At 35.5% G+C, this 20,110-nt stretch overlaps 1 protein-coding gene across 2 annotated transcripts; it reads right to left on the reverse strand.

Moving 5' to 3' along the window:
- Positions 1-992: 992 nt before the first annotated feature.
- LOC107863402 (LRR receptor-like serine/threonine-protein kinase ERL1) lies at positions 993-7,714 on the reverse strand. 2 transcript variants are annotated; one of them, XM_047408528.1, is made up of 27 exons: positions 7,307-7,714; positions 6,673-6,811; positions 6,498-6,569; positions 6,338-6,409; positions 6,161-6,232; positions 5,827-5,898; positions 5,674-5,745; positions 5,526-5,591; positions 5,348-5,419; positions 5,183-5,251; positions 4,961-5,032; positions 4,783-4,854; positions 4,638-4,709; positions 4,494-4,565; positions 4,339-4,410; positions 4,146-4,217; positions 3,970-4,041; positions 3,824-3,895; positions 3,670-3,741; positions 3,501-3,572; positions 3,317-3,388; positions 3,163-3,234; positions 3,006-3,079; positions 2,793-2,921; positions 2,375-2,713; positions 1,840-2,210; positions 993-1,650 (listed from the first exon to the last, which is right to left on the reverse strand). In XM_047408528.1, the coding sequence occupies exons 1-27, from the start codon at positions 7,380-7,382 to the stop codon at positions 1,309-1,311; spliced, it is 2,901 nt and encodes a 966-aa protein (XP_047264484.1). In that variant the 5' UTR covers positions 7,383-7,714; the 3' UTR covers positions 993-1,308. The 2 variants fall into 2 exon arrangements, with proteins under 2 accessions (XP_047264484.1, XP_016564789.1); XM_016709303.2 differs by having other exon boundaries at positions 5,520-5,591.
- Between the last annotated feature and the right edge of the window lie 12,396 nt (positions 7,715-20,110).

The raw sequence follows: 20,110 nt of genomic DNA on the forward strand, positions 1-20,110 counted from the left end.
CTTAATTGATACATTTTTATACCAAATTGATACACTTTTTAAAAAAGAGAAGAAAAATTCTATGCAAGCACATGAAGTCCTTATACCCAATTGATACTCTTTTATACCACATTAATACATTTTTATACTATATTGATACACTTGCAGTGTCCATATACTCAATTGATACTCTCTTATACTAGATTGATACATTCTTAGAATGCATGTAGAAACTAGATATAGTCGTATAAAATATGTATCTAAATAATAATTGTGGTTAAAAATTGTATAGAATATGTATAAAAATACTATTACTATTATATAGAATATGTATATATATAGAAACTGTATCATTATTATATATAAATATATATCTTTAACAATTGTATTATATTAAAAGTATATGGTATTGTATTTTATTGTATAAATAAGTAAAACTAAACAAAACAAATCGTATGTTATTTTAATAATGTTGGTGAAGGCAAAATAATCTGGATAAAAAAACTTGAGAAGAAATTACGTAATTTTTATTAGAAATGTAGTTGGATTCGTCAGGTTTGATGGTATCACTTTGGAATTGAGGAAAATATGTGGAACAGTGAAAATCTCACGTTCGCCATCCCTTAGTGGCTATTTAGCGAGTTTTTAAATTTAAATGCTAGTTTTGTAAAATTATTTTAATTTTAGATGTTATTTTTCTCATTTCCCAAAAATAAAAATACTTATTAGTCAAGCCCGTCAAAACACAAGATTTTGGAGCTCTTTATCTTGAAAAGCAATAGTACGACGTTTGAAGCTTATTCATTATTTCTAAGAGCTCATACAATTCTCCCAACTTCCCACAACAGCCTGGATTTCCACAAGAACCACAACCATCACTTTGATTTCCAACCACAACCATCACTTTGATTTCCACAAGGTTTAATATATTAGATATAAAACCAACACCAAACACTTACCCGGACCCCACTTGGTGGGAATATACACTGTTGTAAACCAGCACAAATCACAAGTAGAGGTAAATATCTTTAGATATTGTTAGCCAATTTTATACATTCGCAGAAATATGAAATGCAATACCAGGACTTCTAATGTGATTTAACTTACAGTTTGAAATCTATACATGGCAAAACATCAAGTTCAAGAGAAATGGATCTCAACACTGGTTATAGATCTAAACCTACCGTGGATCTCATTCACCATAAAACATTCAGTCTATAAATGTGAAATATACTAGCCATACCGTGTGCCTAACCATCATATAGGGAAAATCTCTAGCATCAAAAAACCCTTAGCCAACATAGGTGGTGAAATGTCTATGAACCCAAGTCAAAAGGTGTTTTTAGATATAGCTTCTCGAAATCTAACAAGCCACTGTGCATCGGAGGAATTGTCACCCTGCTGGACTTGCAGTAGTCCTTTTCCAATCACAAACTTCGTATAATCAATGGATTTGGGAGGGGCTAAACAAGGTTTGGTTGGTGCGGGAGGAAGCAAGGAAACAAGTACCCTAGCAACCTCATGCATTGTTGGCCTCTCACATGGAAATCTTTTTGTGCACAGCAACGCAAGCTGAAAAGTCTTTCTCACATGCATTAAGTCCATGCATGTCACAGATACCTCAGGATCAACAGCTTCCATCACGGTGTTATCATCCGCCTTTGACAATATCTGCAACACAACACAAAACAAATTACTTCAGCCAAATGTAATAGGAAATAAAGAGACAAAAGACATTTGATAGAATTTTGCAAATGCAAGAGGAAGGTAATAAAATTTGAGCGAAGCTGTTCTTTCCTATCCAATCTGAGATAAATCGTTTACAACTAACAAGGTAGAGCAATTAGTGGAGAATAATACCAGCTGATGCAAGTTCAAGTCATTATCTACAGGTTTCTTTCCTGTCAAAAGCTCCAGGAGAACAATGCCAAAGCTGTAGACATCTGACTTTTCAGTTAACCTAGAAGTCCTGGCATACTCAGGGTCAATATAACCAATGGTGCCCAACACCAAAGTTGACGCATGAGTTTTTGCAGCAGGGATGCATTTTGCAACCCCAAAATCAGATAAATGAGCCTCAAAATTTTCATCCACTAGAATGTTTGAAGATTTTACGTCTCTGTGGATGATTCTTGGGTTGCAATCGTGGTGAAGATAAGCAAGACCCTGAGCAGCTCCAACAGCAATTCTCAGACGTGTTTCCCAGTCAAGTTTCACCTTTTTGGATGGCCCTATGACATGTATTCAGTTGATAATTAGTCATTTCCAAATCAATGCAGGTTTATATCATCATTCTCCAACATGGAAAAAAGGGTAATAAACATTAACTATTAGTCAACACTGTCTTAACATGAAGATATTTCATACAAGGTTAGAAGAAAAGAGGGATACTAACCATGAAGTAGATCCCACAGTGAACCATTTTCCATGTAGTCATAAAAAAGGAGATTCCCATTAGGGGAAAGTGAGTAACCATGCAAGCTAACAAGGTTTCTGTGCCTGATGCTTCCAATTGTCTCCAGTTCAGTCTCAAACTCGCACAAGCTGTGTGGATGTGTAGTGTAAAGTCGCTTAACGGCAATTGGTCGGGAATCTTTCAAAATACATTTATATACAGTGCTGGAAGCACCATATCCAATTATGAATTTCTCGCTGAAGTTCTCAGTAATCCTCATAATGTCATCATATGTATGGATGGCCATATCCATGTGAAGAACCACGAGTTTGGGGGAACCTAACAAGGAAAAAGCAAACATGGAATACCTGAAAGTATTGAGAAACAAAGAACAGAACAGACATGTAATAATTTCTACCTTGATTGGTCTTAGGCCCCTTCAGAAACTGATGTGGTTGATTGGACTTAAACACAGCCACTATAACCATGGATAAAAGTGCTATGAAACCCAATGCTGTGCAAACAACAGCTGTTCTGGAGAAGAGGGCTGCAAACTCACAAGTCAGTTTGAAGCACATGACTCTTAGAACACCAAAAGATTCGCTAAACAATGCACAAAATGAATTCATACCGTTAGACTTTGATGGGCTGGGGTTGCATATTGAACCTTTCCAGTTGCCACATAGTAGTGGGTTCCCCAAAAAGCTGATGACCACAATGAGGGGGGTCAGTTACTTGTAGCTGATGAACATATGTAATGATGAAGCTTCATTCTATACAGAAACTACCTGTCAGGTGCAAACCGCGAGAAATTTCGTGAAAGAGGAACAACACCACTGAAATTGTTGTAGGAAATATTCCTGATGGAGAATGAAAAAAGATCAGTAACTGAAGGTAGAATTAGAATGTGCATGACGTAAAGGCAATGACGGAGGAACTCACAAACTAGTAAGGCTGAAACAATTGGTCAGTGGGTCAGGGATTGATCCACTGAGATTGTTAGCTGTCAAAGTACTACAGAAAAGAAACCAAGCCAATCAAAAGTGCATTAGAATTGTCTGTGATATTGAAGAAAAACTGATTAAACTCTACATCAATTTACTTAAGAAAAACTAAATGTACTTACAGAGTTACCATGGTCTGCAGCTGACCCAGCTCTTTTGGGATGCCACCAGAGATCTCGTTGCATGACATATCACTGGAAAAATAGAAACCAGTCTCAGTGCAAGAAAACCAGTATACTAAAGGTCCACATTTTTAAGGCAGTGATACCAAAGCTCTCTACAAAAACTCACATAGTCTGTATACTTTTCAGAGTGCCAAACTCTATGGGAATTTGTCCATCAAGATGATTGCTGCTCAGATTCCTACAATGTGCAAAACACTGATTATGTTTTAAGTCACAAGATGATGAAAACTCCTGGTACATCTAAATGTTAAATATCTCACAATGTGAGAAGATGCTCCAAATCTCCAATAGAACCCGGGATAGACCCAGAAAACTCATTGCTAGAGAGATCCCTAAAGAATACAAGTGTTAGTACAAGGAGTCACATGAATTATGAAATTATTGACCTTGACAGTCAAGAACTCACAACGTATCAAGATTGATAATTCGCCCGAGTTGAGAAGGTATGTGACCTTTAAATTTGTTTGATGAAAGATTACTGCCAGGTGTACATCAATTATAAACAATAAGTTTATATCACATATGAAATAAAATTAAAATCATTACCATAATCACCAGCCAAAACATTAGAATATAACATACAGATACGTCAGGCTCCCGAGATTCTTAAACCCTGAAGGAATGGACCCGTTTAAGTTGTTACCATGAACATTACTGAAAGGAAAAATCAAATATGTTTAGACTTGGAATGAACAGAACAGAAAAAGAGGAAGAGGAAGAGAAAGAGAATTTTTTTTGAAAAAAAAAGTCTCAAAAACATAAGCAACAATCTTACAGTTGATTCAATGCTGAGCAAGAGCTGATATTCTCAGGAATTGGTCCCTCCAACTTGTTATTTGCAAGATTCCTGGTGAAGGAATGGTAAGAACTAGATATTCGAAATGAAAGTAGAACATGAAATATATACTACAAGAAGAATATAAGGCTCACAATTCAAATAACTGGTCCAGCTTGCCAAGATCGGGGGGAATTTGACCAATTAACTGATTGTCATTTAATTGCCTGTAAATAATATTGTCCAATCATGAACCAAAACATGGTGACTGCATAATGTATGCTCTTAAATCCACTTACAAGTAACTAAGTTTAGACATATTTCCCAGCTCCGGTGGTATTGGCCCTGTAAGTTTGTTACTGTGCAGGTACCTGTTGAATGTACAAGTGAATCAGACAAAGGAGCCTTGTGTACAGACATATATTCAAATCGGGGTAAACTTACAGCTTCCCAGTGTAGGATAAATTGCCAAAAATTTGAGGAATTGGTCCCACCAACTCATTTTCACTCAAGTCCCTACAGAGGAGACAGACATCATGTAACCTTTTAGACTCGCAAGCAGCATCTAGAAAAGATTGGAGTTGATTTTAAAAGAAAATCATGCAGTAGTATGAAAACTCACAGAACAGCAAGAGCTTGCATTAGACCAATCACTTCCGGGATCTTACCGGTTAGCCTATTTCCTTGCAAAGACCTGTTCAAAGGACCACAATCTCCATTTATCATTCACAGAAATGAACCCCAAAACAGAACAGAGAAGGTAGAAATGACAACTACTAAACATCATATGAAAAACTAGAAATGACAACTACTAAACATCATATGAAAAACTAAGTTCACTAACAGGGTTGCAACTTGTAAAAACCCAATATTGTAAGGAATTTCCCCAGTTATCTGATTGTATGAGATATCTCTGAAATCAAGAAAAAAACAGACTTTTTTAGAATTGTTGCAGCAGTAAGAGGAGAATTGCAGTACAACACAACAAGGGAAAGGAAAGGAAACTGACAGTATCTCAAAGCTTGTACAATTTCCAATATTATCTGGAATTGTTCCACTGAGGTTATTGCCCCTCACATCACTGAAACCATTTTGAAACTTCCAAAGTTAGAATAAATAGAGATATGCAAAACCAAACAGACAACAAAACATTATGTATAAACATATAGCAGAGCACATACAAATACCACAAACCAGTCAACTGGCACATATCAGGCGACAATGTTCCAGTTAACAAGTTGCCTCTTAAGCCACTGCAAAATAGAAGGAATTGAAACGTTGTAAATTTCAGAAGCAAAAAATAAATGCCTTCAAACACCAAGTGAATGCACTCACAGATATTGCAGAACTTCATTCCAATAGATCAACCTTGGTATCTCACCAATGAGCTGGTTTCGAGCCAGATCACTTCATCATTTAAATAACCATCTATTAGTCATAGATATTGTCAAAATTTGTGGGAGAAAACACTAAAGTCACGAAACTCACAGCGTCTTTAGGTTTGGGATTTGGGTTAATGTGGATGGAATTGGACCAGTTAACTGGTTGTTTTTCAAGTTCCTGTAACACAGAGTGAATTAATTCGCCATAACCATATATCAACTAGTTATCAGAAACATCAATCAGCAACAAAAAAAAAATCCAGTATAGTCCCAAAAGCAAGGTCTGAGGAGGCTAGAAAATAGGCAAACCTTATCCTTACCCCTACCCCAAGGAGGTAGAGAGGTTGTTTCCGGAAGACCCTCGGCTCAAGTAACGAACATCAAAGCAGCTCAAACGAAAATACTAAAACATCAATCTAATGTGGTTAAAAACAACTCACAATAACTCCAGCTGCTTGAGTTTAGAAATTGCAAAAGGTATGTCTCCAAACAGCAAGTTATCAGAGAAATCACTGCAGAACACAGTAAAACAACTAGTGTGGGCACTAAGAACTTACTGATACAAAAAAAACAAAAAAAATAAAAAGCTATTAGAAGCATAGGTAAAAATTATTTACAGAGAGATGAGTGAAATGCAGTTGCCAATCTCATCAGGGATTTGACCAGTTAACTTATTTCCTTGAAGGTCACTGCCATTAACATGAAATACTACATCAGCATGGAAATAACAGTCAATGGACAGAAAACAGAAAAGTAAAAAAAGAAAATGGACCATACAGAGATTGCAGATTCTTCAAATCTCCAATGGCCGGTGATATTTCCCCTCCCAAGTTCAGATTAGACAGATTCCTTCACCAAACAAAAAAAAGTAAGTTTTAGCTAAAAGACATATTTCTCTGCTAGAATAGCAGTGTTATACTGTAGCTAGCAGGTCACCAGATGGAAAACATACAAGGCAACAACGGACATAGAGAAATTGCCACACACAACGCCTCGCCATGAGCAAAAATCGTCATCATGAACATCATTCCAGTCTAGCAACACGTTTGCTACGTTGCTCAATGATGCCTTGATCGACATCAATGTTTTGCCTGCGCAAGTAGTCACAAACATTTTTAGTAGTGTTTCGGTTGTAATACTATGAACAGGAGCCTAAATACAACTAAAATAACTCGGTATTTTTTCATCAGTGTTGAATAACAGAGAATGTTGCTCAAAAATGAAAATAAAAACGAAATTTCAAACAATAAGTTTCGTACTTCCTAGATAGCACACCAAACACTTCCTTATTGTATCTCCCAGGTCCCAACATTGCACAACAAAACAAAACGGAGGAGCTAGAAAACAGATTGCAGATACAAAAAGGCAAAAAGGAAAAGAAGAACAAATGTTATTATACTTGGGAATCAAATAGCAATATAAGGTGTATTTGGTACTAAAGAAATTATTTTCCAAAAACTTAAACCACCGAACATGAGAAAATCGAAAAAATCGTACTGAACACACACATAATGTTAGAAAATGACCTGTAGGTAACACTTGAGCATCAACAATGTGTAAAAAAAGGAGTGAGAAGAAAGAGTTACCTTCTTGGCTAAGTGATGAAACGATGGGTAAAATAAGCAGTATAGCCAACAGTACTGCGTGACAGCTGACTTTCATCTTCACCCTCACCTCTATTATCCCTCAAAAACTACAACTAAAGGCCGTAAGCAACAATAGTTGGAGCGTACAACAAGTTCACTTGAGAAGAAGAAGAGGTTGCTAAAGTTGATGGGGCGTAGTTAGTAAGAGAATGTGTGTTATATGAATGTGAGAGAAATAGGAACAGCAGGCATTTGGCGTGAAGTTAGAGAGAGAGAGAGAGAGTGAATAAGAAATGCGATGTGTGTGTCTGTGATTTTAATGTCAGCACTCAGCTGAGCAGTAGCGTTTTATGAAGACAGAGAAAGTCGCCATGGTGGTTGCACTCTATACTCCGATAAAGTGAGACCGAAAGACATACTAATCTCTCGTTTGGCGGAGTATATTTGACAAAAATAATACATGTATTAATTAATGTGTATTATGAATATATTATTTGATATAATTTTTAGTCAATGTATAATCAATATAAGTATTAGTTATATACTCTATTGTATATTAAGGTGTATATTACTAATATCACCCATTTTCTATATATTAATAATACAAATTCTTTAATACATGTATTAATTTATTAAATGATCTTAGTACATTCAATTTTCCTCTCAAAATATTTCATCATTCCTTTTCCAGTCATTTTAATTTATAATAGTGAATCTTTTCAAAACATTTCATAATTTTTTTTCACCATTTTAATCTACAACAATTAATAATTGATTTAAATAATTGTAACATTTTTTTCTTTGCTTCGAGGTCTTTAAAAAAGTTAAAAAAAATTGAGACTATTTTTTAATTTTACATCTTATATTTTATTTTTATTTCGACTATGTTAATCCGTTGGTATAATATTTCATGCTCAAAGACGAAAGTATTGCAATTAATCCGAAACTTATATATACTAGTTCAACAATACTAATTATATTTGAGATGACAAAAAAAATTTGTTGCAAAAAGTGTACAAAATTAAAGAAGAGTATTTTTGTAAACAAACATTTCTTTTATAGAAATTATATAAGATGTATTATTTCTTATACATCAAATCAAACAATGTATAAAAAATAATATATGCATAACTAATACAAGTATAAGTAACACAAGCATTACTAATGCAAGCATTAGTAATACACTATATTTTGTATTGATCTTGTACACTCTACCAAACGACCCCTGGTGAAGTTTATTGAAAAACTAATGCATGTATTAATTTAATGTGTATTATTAATACCTTGTTTGATATACTTTTGCATCCTATGTATAACTAATGTTTGCACTAGTTATACACTCTATTGTGTATTGAGGTGTGTATTACTAAACCTCAAAATCCATGGTATTAGCAATGCAATGGATCCAATGCATGCATTAACATGATTAAAGATACTATTATCACTCGAAAAAAAAATTCACATCCTTTCCAACATATATATGAAGGATATTTTTGTAAAGAATTTTTTTTTTAGAAATTATTTAATTAATGTTATTTTTAATACATCAAACCAAATACTGCATAAGAAAAATACAAGCATAACTAGTGCAAGTATAGCTAACACAAACATTACTAATACAAGTATTACTAACGCATCATATTTTGCATTATTTTTATACGCTCTACCAAATCACCCCTAAATTAATGAAGATCACGTCTATACAAAAAAAAATAAAATGTCTCATTATTTTTCTTTTCTTATTTAGAACGAATATATTCTTAAATTTAAAAATGCACATATATTTTTATGTGTATTTTGAATAAATGATACATATTTAACATTTTCATTAACATATTTATATTTACTGAATTAGTCGGGAATCTATTAAAAATAATTTTTCTACCTCATCGAGGTAATTGTATGGACTGTATATACTATGCCCTCCTCATATCTCACTTTGTGAAAATATACTGGATATGTTGCTGTTGTATTTATATTTATTGATGAGTTAAGAAAATCTTAAAACAAAAATAATTTCAAAAATGTCAGGTGAATTTAAAAAATTAACTCACCTATTTTTTTAACCTCTAGACTCGACGTCCCGACCCAACTACAAGACTCAATTCCTTTTTTAAAATTGAAATGCCATTTATGAAATGACCGAAATTATTTTAGAATTTTCTTAATTCAGTAAATATAATATATCAACAAAAATAAAAATATGCATTAAACAATAAGACTATATATACACCATTTTTAATAAGAGATATATCAATTCTAAATTGAAAAAATGAGGGATGGTATAGTTCTAGTCCCTCTCCATTTCACCTTTTCCTACTTTTATTTTTAAAAAACAAAAATAATAAATACAATATATAATTTATTAAATCATACCTATTTAATAAGAGATCATTTGGTAAAGTGTAGTAGGAAAAATTGATGCGTGCATTAGATTTATGTATTATTAGTATAGTGTTTGATACACTTTTCAAAAATACTAGTTTAGGTGTACGTGTAAGTACCTTACTTTAATGAGTTCAAATATTACATTAAATAAGATATTTGTTTAAAGAATAAACATGAATATAATAATTAAATTTAATATCTTTTGAGTATTTAAAAATGGAGAATTTATTGATTAAATCTAATCTTTACCAAAAATATTTTTAATCGATCGACATTCATCTACCATCTTTAAATTGCAACAAAATAATACAATGATAGAGATATCAAAATAGTACAATTAAATCTAATCTTTACACACAAAAACTTTCTCAAAGTCGTCTGACACTCATCTACCACCTGTAAATAATAACAAAATAATACGATAATAGAGATATCAGAATAATACAACCAAACCTAATCTTTACATACAAAAAATCCTCAAAGCCGACCAACATTTATCTATCACCTGTAAACTGCAACAAAATAATACGATAAAAGTGATATCAAAACAATACAATTAAACTTAAGTTTTACACACAAAAGTTTCTCAAAACCGACCGAGATTTATCTACGAACTGTAAACTACTACAAAATAACAAACTAATAGAGATATAACGACAATACAATTAAACCTAACCTTTACCTAAAAAAAAATTCAAAGCCGAACCACATTCATCTAACATCTGTGAATTAAAATAAAACAATAAGATAATAAAGATATCAAAACAATATAATTTAAACCTAACATTTACACAAGAAATTCTTCAAAGCCAACCGACATTCATCTACGACCTGTAAACTATAAAAAAAAATATAACAGTGATCACAAAACTTTGATTTGGACCCAAACTCATGTGAAAAAATCTTTAAACATTGTAAGCACATACTTTAACACTTATATGCACATTTATATCATTATTAACATGTAAAGCATAGGAATTATCCTCAAAACAAGGCTTATTAAGCTAGAATAATCACACTAGAGTGCACAATTACACCCAATATCATATGACTCATCGGGTCAACAGTGGGGATGCCTTGGGACACTGGCTAGACTATAAGTTTAGGGTATGACTCATATTAAGTCGTTAGGAGTTGTAAGCTGACCCATAACGACTGGACGACAAATCTTTAGTGTTTCATTAAGGGTACTTTGGACATTTCCCCTTTTCCCCAATTGTGGCCCACGACCTTAAAAACCCTTTTGGGACCTCATTATCATCCAAAAAACATAATCAAGCCCATTCTTAAACTCTCTCAAATCCCTAGGCCAAGTACAAGCTAAGGTTTCTCAGGTTGATGATTTAGAGCCTCCAAGTTGTGATTTCTCTCCATAATTGTGATACTTTTTGGCATGTATCTCTTCCCTAAACTTATTTTATATTAAAGCATGTATCACATGGTTATTTATGTAGATTTTGATATGGGTTGAGGGTTTTGGAATGGTTGACTCTTAAATTGTTTTTCCATGGTTTTTAAGAATTGTCCATTCTTTGAATTGATGGTTTTTGAAATAATTGGGTGCTCGGGTATAGGAATTGGGATGGGGTTGAGGCATTCCTCTAATTTGATGATTTTGGTTTAAACTTGGTTTGTGAAATTGTGTTCCCTTAATCCACTTGCATAATTGGCTTTGAAATATGATTTGTCACATGATTTGACTTACTCTCCTAAGCTATTGTATTGCATAAATTGTCAAATGGATGAAAAATGGTTTTGAAGACCTTATTGGCCATGTTTTACTGATTTTATACTTGATTTAATAGACAAAGGGGGTCATGGCATTCCTCCAACTTGATTTAATAAAAAAAAAGGGTTGTGGCATTCCCCCAGCTTGATTTAATGAACAAAGAGGGGTTGTGACATTTCCCTAAGCTGATGGAATTGGTATGACATAATTATAAGCTTGCAAGCGTAATGGTATGATGATACTTGTGGTTGATGCCTTAATGGATAATTCTTTGATTAAACAGATGGGTTGTGTGAAAGTTGTTTTAATTAGGCTTAAAAAGGGTTGTGAAGCTAGACTGTAAAGGTGGAGGTCCTGGGGGGACCGATACTGGAAACTCACATTTACCGGCGTGAAGGTTGGTCTTGATGATCGTGTGCTTATATCACACGCTATATATATATATATGTATCCTGGATTGATGTGGTATCAAGGTATTTCCTGGTCTTCTTTGGATATCTAACACGCACTGGAGCCCTTTCAGTAGAGGGAGCTGGACCCATATATCCTATGGGTATTTTTATGATAATTGGGCTACACAATCTGGGCTAGTGTTTTGCTTTCATGCTAAGCCTCGTTCTCGATCCTGATATGTTATATATATGTATATAATTATGTGCATTAGTTTTGAATGATTTTGAACTGATTTGATCATGACATTATTTTTTCGCTCCCCCAAGTTACATACTAGCGCTTACTCCACTAATCATCTCTGGATGTTGTATCCCCATGCGATGCAAGAATCAAAGACACTTCTATTTTTTTTGTGCAGTGTTAGGTGATTCCTGGATTACTCATAGGTTAGATTGAAGTGGTGAGCTTCCATTCTTTGATAGACCCTCATTCCATATTTTGGTTTAACCATGTCATAGATTATCTTTTGGTTTCTTTTTGGATATCGTCGGGGCATATCCCAACTTATATTGATGTTGGTTTCTTAGAGGCTTGTGGATTACTGTGAATTGGGATGGTTGCTGAAATTCTTAGATTTTTTTCTGGGTTATTTAAGTTACCTATCTTGTTATATGTTTAAAATTTATTTGCTGCTAGTTGTGTTGTGTTCTGGTTGGCTAGGGTAAATGGGTTGGTCTCTGGTTTTCAATTGAATTGAGATACCCGTCACGACCAAGCCCTGGTTTTGGTCGTGACAAAGTTTGTATCAAATCCTAGGTTTATGGACATTGGGTGTCCATAAAGTCGTGTCAAGTAAAGTCTCTTTTATGGGTGTGTAGTGTGCCACACTTATAAGGGAGTGCTACAGGGAATTTAGAAACCTTTCCTCTTTCTTGTGATCTATTTTTGAGATATAGAGTCTAAGGTCTTGAAAACCCCTCTAATTCCATTTGTTTGCATTTTAAATCATGCCTCTCGAAGATCTAATGCTCGTGGAAACTCCTCTGTCCCACCTAAGAATAATATGGATGGAACTCATCCTACTTATGGAGTATATATCCAGTCTAGGGCCAGTGCTTCTGACTGCCCATGTGGAGTTCCACCGGTCCCTTCCAATCCTCCTCGGGCTAATAATCTCCATGCCCCACCACCCCAGGAAGATATTTCTAACGCTAAATTCCCTCGATTTATTCATCTGCTGACTGGGTTGGTGACTTTTCAATCTTATCAACCTGACTATGTTAGTTCTGTTGCTCTATCTTCTAAGGTCACTAGATTTGGCTAATTTATGAGGTTGAATCCTTCGATCTTAACAGGTTCTAGGATTGAGGAGGATCCTTAAGGGTTTATTAATTAGATGAAAAAGATATTCAGGGTGATGCATGATACTAATGTAGAAGGTGTGGGAGTTTACAACATATCAGTTGAAAGATACGGCATATCAGAGGTAGTGGGAGCAGTCGAGGGGTGATGATGATGAGCATGCTATTTGTGAGGAATTCTCTGGTGCTTTCCTTGATTGTTTTTTCATTAGGAGTTGAGGAAGGCTAAAGATGAGGATTTTTTGAACTTAAGGTAGGGAAAGATGACTGTGAAGGAGTATCTTTTGAAATTCCATCAATTGTCTTGTTACGCTTTAGAGTTGGTGTCTAGCATGAGAGTCAGGATGAGAAAGTTTGCTTTGGGTTTGTCTTGAGACTTGGTACTAGAGTGTAAGGTGGCGATATTGAATAATGGCATAAATATCTGTAGGCTGGTGGTGTATACACAATAGGTTCAGGATGAGAAAAAGAAGCAAGCAGAAATAAGAGTGAGGTAGAATAAGAAGATCAGGTATTTAGAGTACGGTGGAGGTCAACAGAATAATGGTAAAGATGATAGGCAGTGAAGCAAGAAGAAAACTTAGGGAAACTCAAGATCATATTCTACGACTAGTACTCCATATCCTAAGCTATCTGGTGATCGTTGTTTTTAGATTGACAGTGGGTTTAAGACCAAGGGTGCCCAGTCACTGGTTAGTGAAGCCCAGAGAGCTCCATCATATCCTCCTTGTAAATTTTATGGGTAGTTATGTCGTGGTTTTTGTGATGAGCAGAGGAGTAAGTTTTTCAGATGTGGCTAGCCTGGTCATATTTAGAGGAACTATTCGTCTGCAAATATTGCTACTAGAGCTAATAAGGTTTTGATTTCTACTTTTTTAGCTCCTGCGCCAAAGGGTGCTATTTTTAGTACCGGCACTGGTTAGAATCATATTTATACTCTTACTACCCATTAGGAATTTGAGAAATCTCCTAATGTCATTATAGGTACATTATAGATTTTCTCTCATGACGTGTACTTTTACTTGATTCGGGGTCTACCCTTTCTTATGTGACCTCTTACATGGCTGTCTATTTTGATTTTAAACATGAGTGCATTTTTAATCCCTTTTCTATGTGTACCCTGGTGGGTGATTTTATTGTGGTTAGAAGGTTCTATAGGCGTTATGTATTATCTATCAGCGGTCGAGAGATATTGATGGATCTGATAGAGTTGGATATGTTAGATTTTGATGTGATATTGGGGATGGATTGGCTTCACTCGTGTTATGATATTCTAGATTGTCAGACCCAAATGGTTAGTTTCCAATTCTCGAATAAACCAGTTAATTATGTGGGAAGAGAGATCTCCAGTACCTATGGAAAGGTTTATTTCTTATTATAGAGCGCGGAAGTTAATTTCCAAGAGGTGTCTTTACCATCTAGTTTGTCAAGGATTCTAGTTTTTAGGTTGTTTATTTATAATCTTTCCATGCGGTTAATGAGTTTTCTGAAGTGTTTCCCGATGATCTTCCTAGTATTTCTCCGGATAGGGAAATAGTCTTTGGGATTGATCTTCTATCGAATACCTATCCTATATCTATTCTCTTCATAGCATAGCTTTAGATGAGTTGAAAGAACTTAAGGAGTAGTTAGAGGATCTTCTTGATAAGGGTTTCATCCATCCTAGTGCTTCTCCGTAGGGTGAACCTATTCTCTTCGTGCGTTAGAAGGATAGTTCCTTTCTAATATGCACAAATTATCACCTGTTGAATAAGGCGACGGTGAAGAATTAGTACCTTCTTCCTAGGATTGATGATCACTTTGACAAACTTTAAGGTGCTAAGTACTTTTCTATGATTGATCTTCAATCGGGTTATCATCAGTTAAAAATTAGAGAGATGGATATCCCTAAGACTGACTTTCAAACCGATATGGTCATTATGAGTTTCTGGTAATTTCATTGACTAATGCTCCTGTTATGTTTATAGACTTGATAAAACAGGTATTTAGACAGTTCTTTGATTTATTTATAATCATATTTGTTGATGACATGTTGGTATATTCTAAGTGTGAGGAGGATTATGTCAATCACCTCTATATAGTATTGTAGACTCTCAAGGATCGACATTTGTATGCAAAGTTTTTGAAGTGTTAGTTTTTGTTGAATGTTGTGACCTTTCTAGGTCACATTGTTTCTAGTGAGGGGGTCATGGTGAATCCACAGAAAGTTGAGGCGGTTAAGAAGTGGCCTAGACCCATAACTCCAACTGACATTTGTAGCTTATTGGTTTACCTAGGTATTATAGGAGGTTTATGGAAAACTTTTCGTCTATTGCTGCTTTGTTGACTAAGTTGACCCTGAAATAGGTGAAGTTTCTGTGGTCAGATACATGTGAGGGTAGTTTTGAGAAGTTTAATGACAAGTTGACTTCTGCTCTGGTTTTGACACTGCTCGAGGGTACAAAGGGTTTTATTGTCTATTTTAATGCATCCCGTGTGGGGCTGAGTTATGTGTTGATGCAGTATGGTAAGGTTGTTGCCTATGCTTCTGAGAAGCTGAAGTTTCATGAAAGGAATTATCCGACTTATGATTTGGAATTGTTGTCTATAGTTTTTACTTTGATTATTTGGCACCATTATTTGTATGGGGTTCATGTGGATATTTTTTCGGATCATAAAAGCTTATAGTATGTGTTCACCCAGAAGGAGTTAAATCTCAGGAAAATGAGATGGCTTGAGTTTCTTAAGGACTATGACATGAGTCTTCATTACCATCCAGGTGAGGCTAATGTGGTTGTTGATTCTCTTAGAAGGTTGTCCATGGGTAGTTTGTCTTACATGGATGACAAAAAACAGGATTGGTGAAGGAAATTCACCAGTTAGTTATTCTTGGAGTTCTTCTTTTAGATTTTGAGGATAGTGGTGTAATTGTGCAAGAGGTGGTGAAGTCTTCTCTTGGTGCGAAGGAGAAGGAAAAATAGGTATTGAGCCCCATCTTGATGCAGATCAAAGATGATATGGGTCGGTAAAACGTCGTGGCATTTGAGATTGTTGGAGATGGTATTTTGAGGTACCAAGGTAGATTATGTATTCCTGACATTGATGGGCTATGAGAAAGAGTTTTGACTAAGGCTCATGAGCTGAGGTATATAGTTCATCTGGGCTCAACAAATATGTGTCATGACTTGAAGGAGATCTATTGGTGGAACAACATAAAGAAGAATATAGCTAACTTCATGGCTAAGTGTACTGTGTGTCAGCAAGTGAAGGTTGACCACTTGAGGCTCGATGGTATGTCCTAAAAGGTTGAGTTGCCGGTGTAGAAATGGGAGGTGATCAACATGAATTTTATTACTGGTCTTCCACAGTCTCTGAACCAACATGATTTGATTTGGGACATCATGGATAGGATGACGAAGTCTGCTCACTTCTTTTCTATAAAGACTTCTTACACTGAAGAGTATTATGCGAGGTTATTCATTCAAGAGATCATCAATTTGCTTGGTGCTCCTATTTCTATTATTTTAGATATAGGTGTGTATTTTTGGTTTTAACAATACTTGGGCACACGGGTGAACCTTAGTAACGCATTCCACCCTCAGACGGATGGACAAGCAGAATGGAACATTCAGACTTTGAAAGTTATGCTAAGGGCCTATTTGATTGATTATGGTGGTAGTTGGGCGGATCATTTTCCTCTCATTGAGTTTGCTTATAGTAATAGTTATCACTCGAGTATTGGGATGGCTTATTTTGAGGCTTTTTATGGTAGGAGGTGTAGATCTCTCATTGGGTGGTTTGAGGTTGGTGAGACCAGATTGTTTGGTTCGTATTTGGTTCACCAAGCCATGGAGAAGGTGAAGGTGATTCGGTATAGTCTTAAGACTGCTCAGAGTCGCCAAAAGTCCTATACGGATGTAAGGCGAAGAGTGTTTGAGTTTAAGGTTGGGAGTGATGAAATTTGGGAAGAAGAAGAAGCTCTGCCCTTGATATGTAGGCCCATTCTTGATTTTAAAAAGAGTGGTCATGTCTCTTATGAGTTGGATTTTTCTTTGAGTTTGGGTTCCATTCATCTAATTTTTTATTTTTTGATGTTGAAGAAGTGCATGGGTGATGCTTCTTTGGTGGTGCCTATGGAGGATATTGGTATTTCATATTCCTTGTCTTATGAGGAAGTTCCAATTGAGATTTTGGTTAAGAAAGTCCGTCGTTTGAGGACTCAGGACGTGGATTCAGTAGATGTACTATGGAGGAATCAAAAGGTAGAAGAAGCTAGTTGGGAAGCTGAAGAGGACATAAAGTCCAAGTATCTACTCTTGTACCCCAAATTAGATAATCGTTCTTAAAGTATGTGGTTTTCCTTATCATCTTTGTTTTCTAACTTGTTCAAGAAAATTGTGGTTGCGTTTTGGTCTTAGAATAGTTCTAAGGGATGCCTTGACCCATCATTCAAGGATTAATGATCTTGGGAGGGGGAGGGGGTAATGTAACACTCCAGATTTTTGCCTTTGAAAATTTCCTAAGTTTGGAGCTCACTGCTCAAACTACGGCTCACCTAATGAGTTATAAGGTCTCCTTATGAGTCGTAGGGCTTGAGTCATAGTATGATCAGTGCGGGTTTCTTGTGTTTCCATTATGACTATGACTGGGATGTCATGAGTTGTAATGACTCTTTATAAGTCATAAGGTGGTTTCCTCGGTCAAACCAATATAGGTGCGAAATATCACTGTTATAGTTATGACTAGGACCCTACGAGTCGTAAGGTCTATGTACGAGTCGTATGGTATGACTCGTAAGGTCAACAGTGGGGATGCCTTAGGACAATACCCAAACTATGAGTTAAGGGGACTACTTATAGTCAGCCATTACGAGTCGTAAGGTGACCTATAATTAATATTGATGTGGTCTTGATGTGGTCTTGGTTGTGCCTTGATGTGTTGTACTCTCTCAACAGATATAGATTTGATTACTTGTATTTTTAGCTGGTGGTTTTGCTCCGTGGTAATTATATTCATTGGTGATATTTTAATTTCAACCTTTGTGTGAACCATTAGAGATATGTTGACTTCTGGTAGTGAGATTGACCTGGATATTTCACCTTATGACGACTTGAAAGTTGTGATAGATTGGAGTATGGATGCTGACTCGTCAATGGGATCATTTTGGATAGTTAGGATGAACAGTTTAGCTTTGGTGTTGATATTATAGCTATGGATTATGTGACTTGGTTAAAGTCCCATTTCGGGGTTTCAGTTCAGTTGAGCATTCATTGGTAGGTTGACTAGGCCTACTTATTATCTACTGGCTCAGTTTTCTTCAGTTTATAGGGTTTGAATTTGATAAATGCTTAAGTGATAGTCTGTTGTCACATATTATTAGTTTTATTTCAACTCTTCTTGACCTTAATTCTCAGTTTTTGTCAGAATCTTGTATTATCTATTCAACAGGAGGAATATGCTCAAGTTGGACTGAGCATGGTTTCACCCACAATTGGTGGGGTAATCACGAGCGAATCATTCAGTTTTGAGAGTTTATTCTTTGAATTCCTATAGCATTGGATAGAGATCACAGGCTTTGATCATCTCTATTTATATATTCAGTTAGCACCTTATAGGCTAATTCTTATGCTTGCTATTATAGAATTTTAGTATATGAACTTTAGTTTTTTTAGGTTAGTGTGATATAATTATGCGAACAAGGCTCGAAGGATATTCTGTACAGATCAGAGTTGATAGCAGGTTTGGAATGACACGTGAATGTTCAATTTGGAATGGGGTTGGTTGCATGGTTCATGCCTTGTATCCGAATGATGTCAGTATGATGTGGTTTCGGTTTGCATGCTTTAGTCATTATTGGTTCAATTGAAGGCCAGTTGGTTGTTAAGGATGAGTTTTTGGAAAGTAAAGTAAGAAAGTTGTCGAAAAGGTGATACCTTTGGTGAAATACCTTAAAAGTGTTTTTTTACCTTAGAGGTTAGCTGAGGAGTCTTGATCGGAGCATGCGAGCCCAGTACATCATTCTTTTGAGCTTTCAGGCTCCTTTGATCCCATTGACTTTTGTAAATAAAAATCCTTTTTGTACTGGATATTGTAACGAACTTGCATGTTATTTTCTCAATTTTTGTACAATTTTGGTGTTTTGAGCCTCCACATAGCGACTACCGGTCATTTATGACTTGTAAAAACTATCGATTCTATTATCGAATAGTTTACTTAGATTTTAGGCTTATTTCTCTATTTTGGAGCTTTCGTTGTTAAGAATTTGGTGTTGTACCAAAACTCATAGTAATCAGCCTTGTATGGTAGTTTCGACAGTGCCATCAGCTCCAAAATATCAATTTTAAGCTAGTGGTACCCTTGGTTCTGTCCAGAGGCTTTCGAACTCATTTTGGGCAATTCGGTAGAATTTACTTAAAATAAAACTTTGTGTAGGACCCATATTTAATTAAAATGATCTCAGATGAAAGTGTTAATGATTCCACTAAGTCTGAAATGTTGAATGGTGTGGTAGTATAGTTTGTTTGTGTGCATAAGGTTCCAAATAAATCTCGAGTCCCTGATCGGAGTTCGTTTGAACTTAGGCCTTTGTTGTTTTTTTTAGCATCTGGTGCAGGCCCATTATACTCTTTCCAATTGTGAGGATTAGGCTATATTTGTGAAGGTTCCATTACTGGACCGAGTAGATTGACTATGATGGTTATTGGAAGTCCTAGTTTGAGATCAGATAGTGAATACGGGTATTTCGAGTCCCAGATGGGCCCCTCCGTTCGTGAGCCACATTGTCAGAGAAGGATGGTTTTTGTAGGTCCTGCCTTTACGAGCTACTGAATTGGAGGAGGTGTATACACTTGGTACATTATGGTAATTGGATTGAACATGGTATTACTGGCTTATGTTGCATTCATTCATTCATATACATTGCCTATCACTAGTATAATTATTTGATTCTCATAT

This window comes from Capsicum annuum, chromosome 3, assembly GCF_002878395.1.
Source record: "Capsicum annuum cultivar UCD-10X-F1 chromosome 3, UCD10Xv1.1, whole genome shotgun sequence".
NCBI lineage: Eukaryota > Viridiplantae > Streptophyta > Magnoliopsida > Solanales > Solanaceae > Capsicum > Capsicum annuum.